The sequence below is a fragment of the Electrona antarctica genome (assembly GCF_951216825.1).
Source record: "Electrona antarctica genome assembly, chromosome: 20".
NCBI classification, from domain to species: Eukaryota; Metazoa; Chordata; class Actinopteri; order Myctophiformes; family Myctophidae; genus Electrona; species Electrona antarctica.
In genome coordinates this window covers 10,906,737-10,926,285 of record NC_136801.1, presented here as the reverse complement: position 1 = coordinate 10,926,285, position 19,549 = coordinate 10,906,737, and the positions used below count along the sequence as shown (strand labels likewise).

Here is a 19,549-nt window from a genome sequence, read left to right as displayed (position 1 = left end):
ACTGCCAGCCCTTATTTTGTATTTGCTTACCTTTTTAAGTAGTCTCATAATGTTCATCTCCACTACGATCGCACTACGACCCTTGTATAATCGAAGGGATGTTCGCGAAAAAACTATCGTGTGTAAAACCGTGCATCCATTCAATAGCTAGATACAATTGAAAATGTAATGTTAATGATTCAATGTTAATTCCTTAACGATTCACTCTCAGCGGTTCGATTCCTTAACGGGTTCCCTTTAACGATTCCAATAGGGGATTCCAAATGGCGTGTAACGGTGGTCCTTGAAATTAAAACGTTTCTGAACCACTAGTATTTGTAATTGTATCTGTAATTGACGTGAAGTCCACATAACTAGCCCTGACGGTATGATGAAACCGGTCCCGGAAACGGTTCCAAATGTTATTAGTCATTTTAAGATGAAGGAGTGATGAAGTGGTCAAACTAACAATAGAATGTCCAGATTGACGCATCTTACTCTGTTAATTATTTTATTTGGGGAAACGGAGCACTAGTCACGATCACGAATCACAGTTTGGGACAAAGCGGTTCAGTCATGACATTTTATTTTGCTTTATTCCAACCCATTTTGACCTGAGATCAGATACTAAAAATGTCCTCTACATCCTGACAGTTTTCTGAAAAAGCTATGTTTCTATGTCAGTCGTTCAGACTGCAGACCTACAAGCTCGTAGCGCGCCACTCTGTTAGCATAACATAATGCTAACACCAAAAGGGGTTCCCGCCCAAAATGGGTTAAACCGATTGAAACATACATTGGCAAAGTATTGCTATCCATGTACGCCATGTGCGTGTGTGTATTGTGTATGTTGCCATGCAGGGGGCTGATATCCATGTGTGTATTGTGTATGTTGCCATGCAGGGGGCTGATATCCAGAGACTGTGGGCCCTCCATAATGTACTCCTAGGCCTGGACTTCACATCGGAGGACAACAAGCAGATAAAGCACCTGCTGCTTCAGTGCTTCCAAAACGTCAATTTCATTAATCATGATGATGTGAGTGGATCATGGTATATGCAGGATGATGTCCCTGTCCATATATAGCAATATCGTGCATGCAGTGGTGTACAGTAAGTGGTACTCGAGTACTGTACTTTTGAAGAATCTTTACTGCACTGGACTGTTTCCAATTTTCAATACTTTTACTTCTACGCCGTCGCCACTACATCTCAGAGGCAAATATTGTACCTTTTTCTCCTCTACAATTATTTGTTGTAGTTACTTTTTAGATTTCAAATGTTATTAAAAACATACATTAATCACTTCAGCCCTATTTAAACCGTGATTATTGAAAATAGCTGATCGGCAAGATCCACAAGAAAATGGCAATTTTCCAAATGCATTTATACATTTTATACATTATAAATGCATATTGACTAGGCTACTTGTGCTTTTGGTACTCCATTGTACTGTATTATTTGATGCCAATAGTTTTGTACTTTTACTCTAACAGGGACAGCGGTTCCTGGTGTTTCTGTTCCGATGGCACGTCAGCTTCATCTGGATGATTCATGGTGTCGTCAAAAATCAGCTGAACTTCTTCAGCAAGTAAGAGTTAACAAACGTTTCCTCCAGTGGTTCTCAACCCCCCCATATTTGAAATGGGGACCCCCCCACCACCACCCTGACAAGCACATGGAAATGTAGGAGTTGAGGCATTACATTTAGTTTGACTCGGTTCCGCAGATAAATATTGTGAAGATGGCAGAGCTTGTAGATCGGCTATTTTCACAATCTTTACCTCTTTCTTATATTATTATTTATTACTGATCACGTTTCAGACGTCCAGTTCTAGGCAACACAGAATGGGGGGCTTTTTAAATGTATTTCTACACAACAACTCTAAAGGTATATTAATGATATAGTAAAATGTTGAAAATGAGTACTGTATAAGTAGTAGTAGTAGTAGTAGTAGCCTTGCCGAGCCATGAGGCCCATAGGGCAGGAGCCTATCTCCTGTTTCTGTAGCGTGAGGCAGCTTGATGTACAAGTACACCCCCTGGACATGACGGTAGTATGTCAAAGGGTCTTACCCCCAGTCCAACCCTTGATGATGAGTGTCAAGCAGGGAGGCACTGGGTCCCATTTTTAGAGTCTTTGGTATGACCCCCCCCCCAAAAAAACTAAAAAACAATCACACACTTATTACTCCTGTTGCTGTTGAGGATTGAAATAAATGAATGCTCCCATGTTGTTGTTACGCCCTAAGAAACGTGACCACCCACATAGCGGACATCTACTTCCGAGCCTGGAAGAAGGCTGAAGGAGACTTCTTGGACGAGATAGAAAACACCTGCATTCAGAACTTGATGCAAAGCGCCATCCTTCTCCCCAGGACGTCGCCTGTCTATAAAAAGGTCCTACAGGTAAACGTACCACCAGTTGATGCCATATTAACGGAGGGCTTAATTTAGACCTCCCAGAAACCTATTGTATAAAATGTGGTGCATATTAAACTTTTTCATAGCTTCATAGACGTCTTTGACAGCACTGTCATCAGTGTCGTGTTGGATTCATGTTAATGTGTATACATTTAACAACTTAAATACTACAATACTACACCAAATCTCTTTGCCGAAAATAGCCGATTTACAACCTCACAGCTCCTCGCGACCCGAGGCATGAGCTTATTTTTATTTTATTTTTTGTGCTAAAGTTCTTCTCGAAATACAGATGCTAGAGTTCAAGTGGTTAATTTAAATAAAATAAAATGTCTATCACTCCTAGCGGTCCGGGACCCCCTGTTCAGCTTTAGACAAATTTAGATTTATCTCTGAAGTAGATTCTTTGCCGTTGTTTTAGTTTTCCGTATTTCTATTTGTGTGTTAACGTTCTATTTTCTCTGATTGTAGATCGTAAGCTGTTTCCACAGCAAGAAGACTGTTCCAAACGTGGATGAGATGCTTTATAAACTCTACAAGCCCATTCTCTGGAGAGCTCTAAGTGTATGCTGATTTCATTGACTTTTGGTTCAATTAACACATTTAAAATTCAATAGGGCTTCACGATTATGTCAAATTATAATCTCATTTAGCTGAACATTGTAACGTGCCAACAGTTGGCCGAAAAAATATGCCTCATGCCTCCTTCTATGCATGAGGAGTCCTTTTCACCTGACAGGGCCCAGGGGAAGTTTCCCCGGGTGGACGTATCACGTGGAAGGAACACGTTATTCCAACCAGTTCCTTTCCCCTCCATCAGCCGCCCCATCTGGCCAGGGGGAGGCAGTTTAGAGACCAGGATTACTGCATGTTTTTTGTGAGGGTACCTACCCAGGGAGAACATGCAAACTCCACACAGAAAGGCCCTTTTTGTTCTACTGTCTGTCTGTTCTACGCTGTATATTACATTTCTTTCTGTATAGACTAATATGATCTGGTAATTCATCGCTTCATTTCTGCAGGCTCCTAACTATGAGGTGCGTGCAAACGCAACGTTCCTTTTCACCGACGCCTTTGTCATCCACGACCCCAGTGAGAGCAGCGAGAAGATTGACGAGGCCATTCAGAAACAACTGGACATGTTGATGGTGAGCGCTTGGCACTTATTGGCTTTTCTGCCTTTATTGATAGATACAGTACAAGCGAAGAATGACAGGAAAGAGGGAGAGAGAGACATGGGGAGACATGCAGCAAAGGTTGTCATGAACGGAACACGCAACACGCTGTCAGGCCGGAGCCTATATGTGGAATGTGCCTGGAGGACCACTAGGCCAACTGGCACCCCACAATGCAACTTTTTACTCTGATAAAATAAGCGGCAGGCAAGAGTGATGAGTAAAAACATAACAACTTAACCCAATATTAAAATCGGGAAAGCATCTGTGTCATGTTAGATTAATCTTTAACCATTATTTTATACTTTGGTTATAAAACAATAGCAGATATACAAGCTCATAGCGTGTCACTTGAAAATACTGATATACTGTATTTAATAATTTTATACTTTAAAAAGCGGAAACGGCTGATTGTAACGCGTGGTAAGGTTGTTGATCTGCTATTTGTGTGTGTGTGTGTGTGTGTGTGTGTGTGTGTGTGTGTGTGTGTGTGTGTGTGTGTGTGTGTGTGTGTGTGTGTGTGTGTGTGTGTGTGTGTGTGTGTGTGTGTGTGTGTGTGTGTGTGTGTGTGTGTGTGTGTGTGTGTGTGTGTGTGTGTGTGTGTGTGTGTGTGTGTGTGTGTGTGTGTGTTCTCAGGGCCTCCTGGATGACGTCCATCCACGGGTGCGCTCCACGGCGACACTGGGCGTGTGTAAGATCCTGGCCAAGTTCTGGGAGGTCCTCCCTCCGGAAGTCATCACAGACTTCATGAAGAAGCTGCTGGACCTGGCCAACGACGCCAGCTGCCCAGATGTCCGTGGCACTGTCTTAAAGGTGGGTCATGGCCCGGTCAGTACGCAAGGTATAATATATGCGCAGGTAGTTGTTGAGAAATAATCACTGACGTTGACCGGCATTTAATCATCCTGAAGGCCTCGTCATATATTATCCTGCTTATTCCACGGCTACTTAAATTAATTAATTGACCCAAAAGTAACAACAAAACAAAGTATTTCCTTGCTTACGGTAATGAAAGTATTCCACAAGTGTTGCACTGGGCAGACACAGTCGCCCCGGAAAACAAGGAAGTGTTGATCAAATAGAATCAATTTTCAGTTACTGCATCGTCTGTTATTCAGAAATAACACACTGATAACACACGCTGAATTCAGTGATTGACCAGAATCAAGCAATCAACCAAGCTGTGTATAAATATAAGCCATCCCTCCATTCCCTGGCTTTGGGACCTGGTGTACTTGTGAATTATCCAGGAGAGCAACACAAGTAGTCTTATAGACACTGTTATTTACCTCCCCAAGGTGAAACTAAATCCTGTCCAGTGGGGCATCTGGACAGGATTTCCAATGTTCTACTCCACTACATCTCAGAGGCAAACATTGCACTTTTACTCTACTACAATTATTTACTAGTTACTTTGTATTACTTTTGATTATTATTCTTAACATCGTTTTTTTTTTCTTTTGAAAACGTATGAAATGGGACATTCTGCATAGTGAGCATTTTTACTTTTGGTACTTTAAAGGGATATTTCACTTAGAGGTTAAGACCACTTTTTTAGAGGTTTGGTTTGTTTTCTTACATTATTATGGGCAAACTAGTCCATTCCATGAGTATTTCGCTCCGTTGTGTTGTTTATTAGCAATTTAAGAAATAAAATCACACCTGTGTGAAGTGAGTGGTGCAACTCTGTGTGGGGGTCCCCGGGCGGTCCCTGGAATTTCCAGACCCACACGACCACAGCCAGGGTGCCGGCCTGGTTCCAGCGAGCTGCTCCACATCCGAAACGATAGAGAAATGAGAGAGTTACCATGTGGGGGTCCCCGGAACATCCAGAACCCCAGGAACGCGCCCAGGGGGGCGGGCCGATTCCGGACATAATATCAGATCATACCAGAGTTTAAGTAGATTATTTCTAGGCATTGCTTTTGCTTGTCCCTTTCATATTTTTGTAATGCCCACGGAGGGACATTATTATGTATTACCATTGCAACCAACATTTGCAGGGGGAGTGCTGTTGCCACTGGCCACTAGGTATTAACCTTTGGACTCGACATGCTCACACAAATTAGGGAAAGCGTAACAAATCACACCAGGAGCTTGAATTAAATATTTCAGCTGGCCCTTGTTAAGCGATGCGAGATGTGATTAGCATTAGGCCCACCGGCCCACCTGCAAACAGGATTTGTGTGAGAAACGCCATTGGCAGCTGGACAGGCTTTGCAATAATTCATGGTTGGTTTGGTTGTGTCCTGCAGTGTGTGGGCATCATCCTGGACAATCCTCTCAGTCACCCATTGATGGAAAAACTCCTGCCTACTCTAAAGTACAGCATTCACGACAAGTCTGAGAAGGTCCGTGTGGCTTTCCTTGATTTGCTTATCAAGGTTAAGGCGGTGCGAGCTGCCAAGGTGAGTGGGTGTTTTTTTGTTTGTTGCATATGTGTGGCATTATATATACCTATTTATATAGTTATTGTTTATATGTATGGTTTTATATATTTTGGAATCCATATGCTTTTGTAACGAATATATATATTTGTATGTCTTTATTTCAGTTGTGACCTCATTTAGAAACTGGTGCATGTTGACTTCATATAATTGGTCCTCACTAATGTTCATGATAAAATACCACAATTATTTTCTACTCTGTCTCATGTGTGCTGTGGGTAGTTCATAAACCAGTGACATCATCGATGAGGAATCCAGGCTAATAGAAACTGCTGGCTTTCTATTCCTGAAAAGTTGCAATGCGATGATGGAAGCCATCGTTTTCATGATAATAATTAACATTTTGACTACTGAACACGAGTTGCAGGACTTAATTGACTATAGAACACTTTCTCTCCCTTTCACGAGTTGCCCGAGTTTTGTTTTCATTGTTTCTGGATCACGATAGTTTCTCTCTCTCTCCTTGTGTTCAGTTTTGGGACGTGTGCAAGATGGAACACCTCCTGGCGCGCCTGGTCTCTGACTCGCCGCCAGTCTCAAAGCGCATTGTCAACCTCGTCTTCAAGTCCTTCTTCCCCGTCAACGAGTCGGACAAGGTCTGGTGCGTCCGGTGCGTCAGCTTCCTCCAAACCAACGGCAAGGCTGCCAGGAAGTTCTATCATTTTGCCCACTTATACACGGCCCCCACCAACATAGGTGAGTGCAGTCAGCTGGCAGATGCACTGTACTGTTCTGCCTCTACCATGGCACACATGGTCTGGGGATGCTGTGAGTTCTAGGTGGTAGTCATGAGAACACCTGTTCTATGGAAGTGTGCCATGCACCAAAAACACAGGGTACTGTTACTGTATCTACAAGCTCTGCAACGTGTTGTAATCTTCTAGATTGCTAGTTTTCGCTTATTCGTTACTTTAAGATTAAAACAACATTTGAAGTGGTCAAACTTGGAAACATAATGCATGTTCAGTCTTCCAGACACTCCTAATGATCTCAGATATTTCTTAAAAGCAAAGGTTAAATATGCAATTTCTTCAACTGGGTGGCTGTAGTATATGGCCACCAAAACATCACATACAGTATCGACATATTGTCGACATAACTACTTTACTTTCTGTGTGTGTTTTAAATTCCACTGAAGTGAAGAGAAAGAGTTACTCTCTTTCTTGGCCTGGAGTCTATACAAGTGAAATAACACAAAATGCTCTAAAACTTTTCTCATCACACAATATAATTTGATGCTTATTGATTGCTTTTTCACCCTTATCAGGTCCAGTGCCAATAATGCTGTATATCCAGCTCTCTGCCGTAGCTTAGTGCAGATGACAAACAAACCATCGTTTTGATCCGTTGGGTGTTACAGGGTTAACCCATTTTGACCTGAGATCAGATTCTAAAAATGTCAGTTTGAAAATTACAGTTTTCTGAAAAAGCTATGTTTCTATGTCAGTCGTTCTTCGATTTAAAAAAAATAGCAGATCTACAAGCTCATAGCGCGCCACCGAGTGGCGCGCTATGAGCTTGTAGATCTGCTATTTTTCAATAGCTAAAGCATAACATAATGCCAACACCAAAAGGGGTTCCCGCCCAAAATGAGTACATTTGTACTGTTTTTGTCATTTGACAGACTATTTACTGACCTCTGAGCAATGTCCCACTCGCCATGTAAAGGTTATTGACTTTATTTGTATATTTTGCTTTGCTTTTTGTTCCTCAGTGAAGCTGATACTGGCTATTCGGCGCATTCTGAACAAATGTGTAGTGGAACACGGGGACATGAGTGAGATTAACGAGACCAACAAGGAGAACAGCATTGTAAGACGGCGCAATTTATTATGTCAACACTACTAAAATAGATTGAGTAAAATGATTCTGTATGGCGGCTGTGTGCATGTTTTTTGTTTTTTTTGTTTTTTTTTGTTAATTTTTATCCCACGGTTTTGCAACCCAGTTTTTTCACCCAGTGTCAATTATCTAATGTAATCCTGGGCTCTACACTTCCTCTGCCAACCTGGGGGAGCAGTGGACTGACCTCATGCCTCCTTCTATGCATGAGGAGTCCAAGCTGCTTCTTTTCACCTGACAGGGGGGAATTTCCCTGGCCGGACGTAGTGCGTGGAAGGAACACGTTATTCCGACCAGTTCCTTTCCCCTCCATCAGGTGCCCCGGCTGGCCAGGGGGAGGTAGTTTTAGAGACCAGGATTACTGCATGTTTTTGTGAGGGTACCTACCCTAGGGGACACGGGGAGAACATGCAAACTCCACACAGAAAGGTCCTTTCGCCAACCCCACCTCGGGTATGGGCACTGATGACGCACGCGGAGGAGGGAACACAGCGTCCCCAGCGGGAATCAAACCCAGGACCTTCTAGCTGTGAGGCGACAGCACTACCGACTGTGCCACCGTGCCCCTTATATGCATGTTTTCTTTTACACTATCCTGATCCTGGAGTCAACACATAACTTGACAAAAAAAAAGAAGAACATGACAGAAAGGAGGGGAAAAGACGACATTTACACATGGTGACATTTACAGGAAAATGTACTATACTCCACCAGTGTAATATTCAAAAAATGCAGTGGTTCCACTAACAATATTATAATAATAATTTACTTGATGATAATCATCTCAAGTAAGAAAAGCGACAAAATAGAGACCGCAAACAGACCATTGTTCCATGAACATTTATTGGTGTCTTGAGATCAGAGCTCTTCGTCAGAATGGCAGACGGTTTGAAGAAGCGCTTGACTCTCGAAACTTCACTTGGTGGTACGCCAATACATACTCATTGGAGCAGTATAATATTGCATTATGTCATGCACAGCGCTTTGCTGATCGCCAATGGCAAAAGCACCTTGGGAGCTACAGCATTATATAGTCACACTGTATTCATGGATTAAAGTTCTCATTCGCCACGACTGATGGTTGTATTATATAGAAATTTCACGAAATACCTTTCGTTTATGGGTAGGTTTCCTTCAAAACCTAGCTGCAGAACATTATTTTATGTACTCCCAGGACAGAAAATTCTAGAATTTTCGCTGTCCTGGGCTCTAAGGGTGACGTAGGAAGCCACGCCTATCCCGTATAGATACCTGCGTGGCTACGTCAGCCCTCATTCAACTTTTCTTCTGCTAAGCTGCGAGAACGAACTTTAACATTCCAGTGTGTGCAGGGTAATATATCTCGCAAACTCGGCCGAGAGATTAATTCTTTAGGACCGTGAGATCTCTGGCACACTCTCGAAGCAAACGGAAGGATACTTCTCGAGAAAAAAAGCCGAACTTCGACACAAGTGAGTTCTAGGCAACTTGTTGCTACGCTAGCTTGTCGGAAAAACAGCTCGCGCCTCTTTTTCTCTCTCGCTAAAGCTAGCGTTTGTTAGCTTAAAGCTATCGATAGTTAGCTTAGCGCTACTAGGCAGATACGCCTGTGGTCTACTATTACACGCCACGAGGAAGATAAACCTGTGGCTGTTAAGCACTCGGACTCCTCTCTCTACAAGCTACCATGTCGCTGACGAGGGAGACCCAGCCCGGGGAAAGACGCCATCGACGACAGCCGGTGCCCGCCGACTGTCAAGAAGGCCCCAAACAAAAGACGTGCTCCACCTGGGGATGCGGGAACACGATGTCGGGCAAAGACGGGCATGACGAGTGCATGTATTGTCTCGGCCTCACCCACACCCGTGAGTCCATGGAGGAAATCGGTCCCGTTTGCCTCCATTGTGAGGAAATGGACGACGACGTCCTAAACAACAGGCTCGGACGTGTCCAAAGGTATTATGACAACTTTGCCGCCCACGGACTCCGAGAGAGGAGCCCCACTCCTCCCCCGCGACGAGCTCACATACAAGTCCCGCCAAAGGGGCTTTGGCCCCGCGTCACCACCGGAGAGGGACAACGAGCTACCCCGAGACAGAGGCTCGACTACTCGGGCAACAGAGCCCCAACCGGAGCCTCTTCTTCAAGAGCAGCACCTACCGGCGCTAGCCGAGACAGGTACGCTACTTCAGCCTCTGCAACCAGGGCTCACGAGGCCACTGATTACGAGGCTCATGGCGCGAGGCCAAGGGATACCTTCGCACCGCGCCGCTCTTCCCCAGCTCCACGTGCTCGACAACACGTTGTGCAGGCCACCATTGAGTGCCCGCCCAGACATACAGCTAGACGCAGACAGCCTGCTGTTGCACCCAGCTATATGGTGGACCGCCTGGACCCTTCCCCAGACCGCGCAATGTCTCCCGGTGGGGAGCATTGGACTACCAGGGAGGGGAGCTTCGTGATGACGAGCTCCCTTCCTTCCAGGAGCAACTCCAGGACTACCACGTCCTGGACGAGGCCTACGCGGACGAGCGAGATGGCCATGATGACCTCTCCCCCGGGGACTACGTCAGCACCACTCGTCGCCCCTTCGACGACCTGGATGCCATGGACATACAGGAGCACCAGCAAGCCAGGGCTCCTGTCCCCCCGCCTCCTGTACCCCCCATGGATGACTCCAATATCTATGAGATTTACAGGAAGGCTAGTGCACGTTGTAACCACACATGGCCTAAGTCAACTGTCAAGGTACTACCATGGGAAGGCAGGACTGATGAGTCCGCCCCCCCCCCTGCACCTAGAAGACAGAAGCTCCCTATGGCACAGGGCTTCGAGGAGGCCATGATGCACACCTGGGACGAACCCCTCCTGAAGGTCGATTTTCCCAAGGCCAGCGCCAAGGGGCCCAACGACATACCAGATAAACAAACCCTCGCCATAGACTTCATGCCAGCTATGGACAAGGCTATAGCGGCCTACCTGGCCAACCCTGCAGCTCCTAGAGTGGATCACCACGTAAAGGAACCGCAGCTCCTGTCCAGCAGCGTGAGGGAAGCCTCAAAACTGAACAAGTGGCAGTACGCACACATGTCCTTCGTGGCGAAGGCCCTCAATGCAGGAGCACTTCTCCAGGGTTCCATGAAGAGCCTCCTCATTGAGATGGGACAGAAGTCCATTAAAGTCCAGCTAGCGGAACTGCCAGAAGACCTGGCCGAGTTACGCCGCCTGAATCACGAGATGGCCACCCTCCAGAGGGACTCCACTCTCCACAACGCCAAGGCAATGGCATGTTCCATCCTCCAGGAGAGATGGCGTTGGGTCGATCAGACCAGCGCCATCTCCCTGGAGACAAAGAAAGAGTTTGTGGCTGGAAATATCCACCCAGACAGTATGTTTAAGGACGCTCTGGCCAAGATGTCAGAAACCATCCAACAGCTCGAGTCCTCCACCAAGACGATGAAGGCGCTCGAACCGCTGGCCAACCAGGCCGCCCCGGTAGGCCGCCCCAAGGCTAAGAAGGCACCCTGGAAGGCCAAGACCGATGACAAACCCAGGTCCCAGGACCGGAGCGGAGATAGACAGCGACAGCCTGCAGGCCGAGGCAGAGCAGACCGCCGCACCTCTCCGCCGCCCTACAAGGCCAGGAGCGCTCCCAGAGGCCGAGGCCAGGGGAAGCGCAAATGACCTGCCCGGGCCGGGTCATCTTCCCCACCACACTCAGAGTTCAAGGCCAGAGGTGGGGATCACAGATCTCACCTCAGAGCCTGCGCTGAAGCGCTTAAAGGGGCCTATACACAGTGCTGTGAGCACCGTTGTACAGACCCCGAAAATTGTTATGTGCAATTCACATGTGTATGTTTTTCCACGTTGTTCAATAAAGAAAACAAAAAAACACAAAAAAACAATAAAACCAACTCTGAAGGGCATAGGCCCAGTGGGAAAGATAACCCAAGCTGTCACAGGCCAGAAACTCCACGCCAATTTTTTCCAAACTCAATACCGAAAAAATTCACTAGAGGGAGACATTTCACACAAGGTAAGTCTTCCCCTAGGCAGGCCATGCACGACGCTGACAAGCACAGGGAACCCTTTGTCACGTCATCTGTCACAATGGCGGATATCCGGGGCTTCCCCGTGGATAATCCGTACAATTCAGACAGGATACAGGCTACAGTTCGCCTCGAAACCGCCCACTTCCAGGAAAATTATTTTCTCAGAAGCGAGCGGGCAAAAGGCCGCCATTCTGCAAGAGGAAATCAATTCATTAATGCAGAAAGGCGCCATCACAGAGGTGGCCCTCGACCAATCAATGAACGGTTTTTACTCCCGCTATTTCTTGGTAAAGAAAAAGGGGGGCGGACTCCGTCCCATTCTAGACCTGAGGGCATTGAATCGTCACTTAAAAAAGCTGCGATTCAAAATGCTTACTCCACCAGTCCTCCTACGCCTAATTCGCGAAGGGGACTGGTTTACGTCAATAGACCTGCAAGACGCATATTTCCACATTCCGATTTACCCGCCGCACAGAAAATTTCTGCGCTTCGGGTTCAGAGGAAAAGTGTACGAGTACACAGTCCTTCCCTTCGGAATGTCACTGAGTCCCAGAGTCTTCATAAAGTGCACCGCGGCAGCTATCGCTCCGCTCCGACAGCAAGGGATCCGTCTCGCTACATACGTAGACGACTGGATCCTACTTGCAGACTCTCCACGAGAAGCACTGTCGCACACACATCGTGTGCTCAGCCACCTCGACTCGCTTGGGTTTATAATAAACCACGAGAAGAGCATGCTTATGCCAACACAGTCAATAGACTTTATAGGCATAACACTGAACTCAATCTCTTACACGGCCCGCCTGAGCCAAGAGAGAATAGACGCAACACTGCAGTGCGTGGCGTCATTCAAAAGGGGACGCTCGATTCCTTTTCATGCATGCCTCCGGATGGCGGGGTTAATGGCCTCTGCGGTCTATTTAATCCGCCTAGCAAGGCTACATATGAGACCTTTCCAACGATGGATAGGCTCTCTACATGTACCAATGCACCGTCGGCACCAGAAGGTAACAGTAACATCACAATGCATACTAGCCCTTCAATGGTGGTCAGACAGGAAAACCCTCTCAGAGGGCGTCCCCATGGGAAAGCCTCTGATCAGGAAAGTCATCACCACAGACGCCAGCATGACAGGCTGGGGAGCCACGATGGAAGGACTCACAGCCAGAGGTTTATGGTTGGGGCCACTACGTGCCCTTCACATAAATTACTTAGAGCTCATGGCAGTCTTCCTCGCCCTGAAACACTTCGAGCAGCGCATCCTGGGTTGCCATGTCCTAGTCAGGACAGACAACACCACGGCCATGTGCTACATCAACAGACAAGGTGGACTCAGGTCCCCTCGTCTTCATCAACTGGCTCAGAAACTGATCCTGTGGTGCAACACACGCGTCCTCTCAATAGTAGCGTGTCACGTCCCAGGTCTTCTGAACACAGGGGCAGACCTGCTGTCCAGAGGACCTCTCCGCTACTCAGACTGGTCACTACACCCTCATGCAGTGGCCCAGGTCTGGAGCAGGTTTGGGAAATCCAAGGTGGATCTCTTTGCCACAGAGGAGAACACGAAGTGTCCCCTCTTCTTCGCAATCAGGGGACCATCAACGTTGGGGCTAGACGCTCTGTCACACCAATGGCCCAAAACCCTTCTCTACGCCTTTCCCCCGCTATCCCTCATCAGCCCCACTCTGGACAGAGTGAGGACTCAGGGTCTGAAGGTGCTCCTAATAGCCCCGTCTTGGGGGGTCTGGAGGTCGGAAATAACCCCTCTCCTCTACGACCACCTACATGCGCTCTCGATCTCTCCAGACTGCATGAGGTTCGATGAGGGGTCGACCAAGGTCACCCTAAAGGCAAACCCCGCCTTCATTCCCAAGAATGCTCTCTCAGTGTGTGTGCCAGTGAACCTACAGGCTTTCCATCCCCCGCCGTTCTCCTCTGACGAAGACAGCAGGCTTAATTGCCTCTGCCCAGTCAGAGCCTTACGCATATACGCGGATAGACTGGCTCCTTTCAGACAAGGAAGCCAACTGTTCGTGTCCTGGGGTGCCAGGACCAAAGGAAAGCCCGTCACGAAGGTCACTATCTCTAACTGGATAGTGGAAGCCATCCGTCTGGCCTACACTAGCCAAGGCGTGGATTCCCCTCAAGCCCTGAGGGCCCACTACACAAGAGGTGTGGCAGCTTCCTGGGCACTCTACAAGGGTGTCTCCATTCAGGAAGTCTGCACAGCAGCAAGCTGGTCTACACCCTCGACTTTCGCCACATACTATAACTAGGGATGTTGAAAAAAGTTGAAAATCGACTCGATTTTCGACTCATGCCTTCCGCGACTCAAAAACGTATGAGTCGAAAAATCGTTTTTATTTTATTTTTTATTTTTTTGGCTGCAGTTAGGGCGCCATCGTCCAAGGGTGTGGGGTGAAGGGGAAGGGTTTCTTAGCAACACTGAATGCTCTGTCCCATTGGTCGTGTGCTCGTATCATGAGCCAATGGCTGCAGCTCTGAGCCTCCCAGACCCCAGGTTCGCATGAGCATTGCTCAAAGACAGTGTTCCACAGGTCCGCTCTGTTCTGAGCTGTGAGCGCTCTTCTCTTCTCGTGAAGAAAGCAGCACAGCGTTGTCAAATAAATCCCGCCGTCATTCATACTGTATTTATTCCCCGACCCGACATTAAAATACGGAACAACGTGCGTCCCGTGTCAGTTCATACGGGACTTGTGACAGGCTGCTGCAGACACTTGAGTTGGGACTAGCTGATAGCATAGCAGCCGATAGCGCCGCTGCTCCTTCAGTGTCGTTGTTTACAAAATAAAGTTTATTTTTTATTATTGGGCTTTGATCATTGATGCAAATTATAAACATATGGATGCAGCTGCAGAAGTTGTGTTGCTTAAAGGAATGCATAGTTGCGTTCTCCTCAACTGCTGCGCAGCAACAACTAAAATAAAATAAAATAAAATAATGGAGAAAAAAAAAGGGAAAAAAGTCGATCGACTCGTCGATTTGCGGCCTCGATTTATCGATTTGCCAAATATGAGTCGTTTGACATCCCTAACTATAACCTAGATGTGGCAGCGCCTTCGCTAGCGCACGCGGTCTTGGGGGCCGCTGCTCAGTAAAGCATCAGGGCAGCATAGCGCTGCCTCCTGCTCTCCACAAGGACTAGGTTCTGGACCCAAAAGGGTCCGAGCCCCTCCCAAAAGGTTTACCTGGGACCCACTGGAAGTTCAGGTCACGGGAGTTCATAAAGTCCCATAAACGAAAGGTATTTCGTGAAATTTCTATATAATACAACGTTAAAGGTTACTTTAGTAACCACGGTTGTATATATAAATTGAACGAAATACCTTTCGTGGAACGCCCTTCTGTTCTCTAAAGCAGAAGAAAAGTTCCGAATGAGGGCTGACGTAGCCACGCAGGTATCTATACGGGATAGGCGTGGCTTCCTACGTCACCCTTAGAGCCCAGGACAGCGAATATTCTAGAATTTTCTGTCCTGGGAGTACATAAAATAATGTTCTGCAGCTAGGTTTTGAAGGAAACCTACCCATAAACGAAAGGTATTTTGTTCAATTTATATATACAACCGTGGTTACTAAAGTAACCTTTAACGTTTCCTTTGGATTCCAATAGAAGCCAGCATGTCTTCTATGGAAGGGCAGTGAAAATAGCCTACAAGCTTGGCTATTTTCGGTTATTTCTTTCTTAAAGATTAGAGCATTAAAGTGATCAAACTAACAATGTGTTCAGAACTTTAGCATCTTCCATAAAACCCTAATGGTCTCGGATATGTCATAAAAGCAATCTGTGATTGTCTTCACCTTCCCTGGTTGATATGTAGAACAGCAGGAACAATATGACTAAAAACCTAATTTTACATATTGTGTTAATTGTTTGGGAAACGGCGCTAGTCTGGCGAGGGCTCTTTTCACACTGTCCCACAAATCGCATAATGGGTTTTTTTCATAAGATTGTATTTTGCTTTAATCCATGTATACTGTCCTGGTCTTTGCAGGGTGAAACCCCTCTGTCTGTGGGAGACATGGCCCTGGTGGCCGGCCTCCTGGAGGTTGTGGTCATCTTGTGGAGAAGTGTCAAGAAGTCCCTGGAGAAAAACGTCGAGTCCCAGGAGTACACCACTGGCAAGTTCAGCAGGGTCATGGCCAAGTACTTCCATGTGTTCACGGTAAATCATGGTCTTATGGTCCTTATCCACTTCATACTTTTGTTCTGCAACAAATGGCAAAAATGTCACATTGTGAGCTTGTAGATCTGCTACTTTTTCACACACAATCAGCGCCGGGATTCCTTCAAAATAGAAGCTTGGGGGGCCGGGAAGACATGGCCGCTTTTACTCTGTAAAGCCCCCCCCCCCCCCCCCCTTCTGATATTCTTTTGCTTGCTTACCTTGCTCTCGTTCCCATAATATCGCTAAATAATCCATCGCGTTCATATTTTGAACGAGAGGCAGTTGAGAAGTCAGAAATGAAGAGTTTAGTATATCCATCAGATCAAAACCACCCTGGATTAGGAGAGACGAGGCATTCTTTCTGCAGCGGTAAACAGACCGGACCGGACCGTGCATGAACTAAAAGCAAAGCGTATGGTGGCCTTGGAGTCCCACTCAAAAATTTTAAAAAGGAAAAAATTCAGAATATTCTTCTCTCGTTTGATATCATTGAAGATGCGCTTGGACGTGTACACACATCCTTTGAATCCGTCGGTTGGATTGCTTATGACGTCTGGGCACGTCGGATGGACGGAACCTGTTAATGAAAATGTTCTCCTAAAATTACATGCCCCAAATAGGGAAAGCCTGGTGGTTAATTGAATGCAAGTCACTTTTGGGGATGTGTTTTATTACCGTTTTAGGAAGGTATTCTCTTTCCTTTCTCCCCACATGGTCTTTAATGCCACCCCTCCTTTCCGTTTAGGATGAGCGCTGCACTGTTGCTCTGACATTCTTGGCCTCTCTGATGCCCCCGGCGTCAGTTCCAACATTCAGGTGAGAGCCTCTTTGTCTTGTCTTTGTCTTGTTGTTGCAACTGCAGGTCGCATTAACTATGAAATCGTCCGTTTTTTGTCAGTCAGTCAGTCAGTGTATCAGTCAAAATCCCCATACATGGGGAAAGCCCAGGTTATCACATGACATCATCAGTGATGTAGATCCCTGATGTCATAGTAATTGCGACGTGCTGTCGCAATTAAGCCCATATATGGAGATCACTGATGTCATCAATATTGGCCAGCAACTCTACATCTGACCTCAAACCCTTAGATCTCCAGATATGGATATATGTCAGAACCTGTTCTGACATATCATCCATTCTTCCTCTTCGATGTCTCCCTTTTGACTGATACCTGTCCATTCAAACTCTAGACGGGCCTGCGCCAAAGTTATTAGTGCAGCCGTGCCCGGCAGAGAGCTCTCGTTTGGGCTTTAAGAAGGTAGGCGGGTGTCAAACGCTGTTCTACTGAAGCAGAAAGTCACAGAGTCACAGGACTTAATTCACACATCTACAACAGATGTAAACAAAGAAGATACCGTTTGACCCGCACGGCAGGTAAATCTTTATGGAATGCTCGGCATGGAGTGTTTTTTTTCCCACTTCTTCCAGATAATTATCATCATCATAATGGTAAGAAAACGGCTGGTCTGGAATTCCCCTTTAAGTACAATTTTGAGTTTTTTTTTAAATTTATTTTTACTTTACTGAAGTGCTTCCAATGTTCTACTCCACTCCATCTCATAGGCAAATATTGCACTTTTACCTACATATGCAATATATTTGAAAATGGACCATCTACAAGCTCACAACGCGCCGTGAGCTTGTTAGTAGATGGGCCATTTTCAAAGGATTTGTATACCTTTTACACATCAGAAAACACCTGTCTTGTGTTCCCCCAGCCTTGGAGTCCTGTCCAGGTTGAGGAGGATGGAGTCTGGAGCGCTGCCGTCCGATTTCAGCCACATCATAGACTGTTTGTGCGGCTGGGGCCAGGCCCATGACATCATCCAACTTATCACCGACTGGCTCGCCAAAGCCTTGTCCAACAAGACGGCGGTGAGTCGGCACGAAACATGCAGCTCGATTTGACTATTGAGTCAAAGGGCTGTCCTTTTTCTTATTGCGTATCCTTGTGCTTCATAAAACAGAGACAGTTGGCATTACAGTTTACTGCCTAACATTCTGGTATTGTTGTTGTGAGCAAAAAAACACCAGACGTTTGACAGATAAGCTTCAAAAACATATTAAAAAGTCAACAAACATGATTTTGTGTGGAGCGGGTCTTCAACAGAAGGGTGATTCAGATAACAGTTTTATCCAAGCATACATCTCAGTGGCTTAACACATTTTGGGCGGAAACCCCTTTTGGTGTTTTAAACATTATGTTATAATTTTGCTATTGAAAAATAGCAGATCTACAAGCTCATAGCGCGCCACTCGGTGGCGCGCTACGAGCTTGTAGGTCTGCTATTTTTTTTAAATCGTGAAAATGTTTATTTCAGAAAACTGGAGGATTTAGAAGATTTTTTTTAATTTCGAGGTCAGGCCTAAATGACTTAAAGTTGTCTTTCTATCAACTACAGAGCAAAGATGATAACCGACATGCGGTGCGAATCCAGGAGACGGAGGTGGCCAAACCAGAGTTGGCGCTAGCGTACCTGGAGTATCTGCTGAGTCGTAAGTTGACTCGGGAGGATGTGCTTCTGAACCACGGACCACTGAGGCAGCTCCACAAAGTCCTTGAGGCTTGGAGGGTATGTTGTTGGTTTAATTCATTACCATTTAATTTCATCAGTCCTGCTATAACCCTTACATCTCCATACTAGAGTGCTGAAGTCCTGACTCCTGATGTCAGAATCGGGTATGCTTACAGGAGAAGATACATGAACTTATGTGATGTTTTGTTTCAACAATCAGCCCTGTGTGCTCATCTCAACTTCAGGGCAGTGTTAATTTTGGCAGCAAATTTTGTTTAGTCGTCACTTGAATAAACTTATTTAGTTTCAGTCATATTAATCATCTCAAACGTTTTAGTGTTGGTCTAGTTTTAGTCTACTAAATCTAGTTTTGTTTTGTCGACAAATGTATTTTGGCAGGCCTCGGTGGCTGAAAATAGACGATCTACAAATTCACAAGCATCGCACTGCAACATATTGCAAGCTTGTAGAGTGGCTATTTTGAGTATTTTCAGAGCGCAACACGCAAGCGCAACCAAACATTAAATTACATGTCTTTTAGTTCTACTGGATCTTTAGTCATTTTAGTCATTTTTGATTTGTTGATGAAAATGCCAATATATTTGCTTTTTATTTACTTTTGGTTTTGTTTTCGTCAGTGAAAAAGGCAGTCGACGAACATTTTTCATCATAGTTTAGGTCTGCGAAATCAACACTCCACGGAGGAGACAGATCCTGCTTGTAGGATCCCACTGTAGAGGTGCATGAACTTAACAGTGTGTGGTGCTTGTCTGTCTCAACAGTCTGTGCTGTGTGCTCACCTCAGCTCCACGGAGGAGATGGATCCTTCCTATCCCACTGTGGAGACGGCACTTAAGGCCTTAACACTCCACGGCCGGCTCAGTATTCACCTGCAGCATTATGTGAGTTAACTCCCTTTTATTACATGGCTTGATTCTGATTGGTC

At 46.0% G+C, this 19,549-nt stretch overlaps 1 protein-coding gene across 1 annotated transcript in view; it reads left to right on the top strand.

Annotated features, from left to right (window-relative positions):
* ncapg2 (non-SMC condensin II complex, subunit G2) overlaps nt 1–19,549 on the top strand; it is a 37,232-nt gene that overhangs the window by 3,636 nt on the left and 14,047 nt on the right. The window contains exons 6-19 of the mRNA XM_079490250.1: nt 883–1,017; nt 1,475–1,569; nt 2,231–2,387; nt 2,874–2,966; nt 3,425–3,550; nt 4,214–4,390; nt 5,833–5,985; nt 6,498–6,720; nt 7,739–7,836; nt 15,913–16,083; nt 16,832–16,902; nt 17,806–17,962; nt 18,490–18,660; nt 19,386–19,505. Of these exons, the coding sequence (XP_079346376.1) occupies nt 883–1,017; nt 1,475–1,569; nt 2,231–2,387; nt 2,874–2,966; nt 3,425–3,550; nt 4,214–4,390; nt 5,833–5,985; nt 6,498–6,720; nt 7,739–7,836; nt 15,913–16,083; nt 16,832–16,902; nt 17,806–17,962; nt 18,490–18,660; nt 19,386–19,505 (1,947 nt within the window). The remainder of the gene's footprint in view (nt 1–882; nt 1,018–1,474; nt 1,570–2,230; nt 2,388–2,873; nt 2,967–3,424; nt 3,551–4,213; nt 4,391–5,832; nt 5,986–6,497; nt 6,721–7,738; nt 7,837–15,912; nt 16,084–16,831; nt 16,903–17,805; nt 17,963–18,489; nt 18,661–19,385; nt 19,506–19,549) is intronic.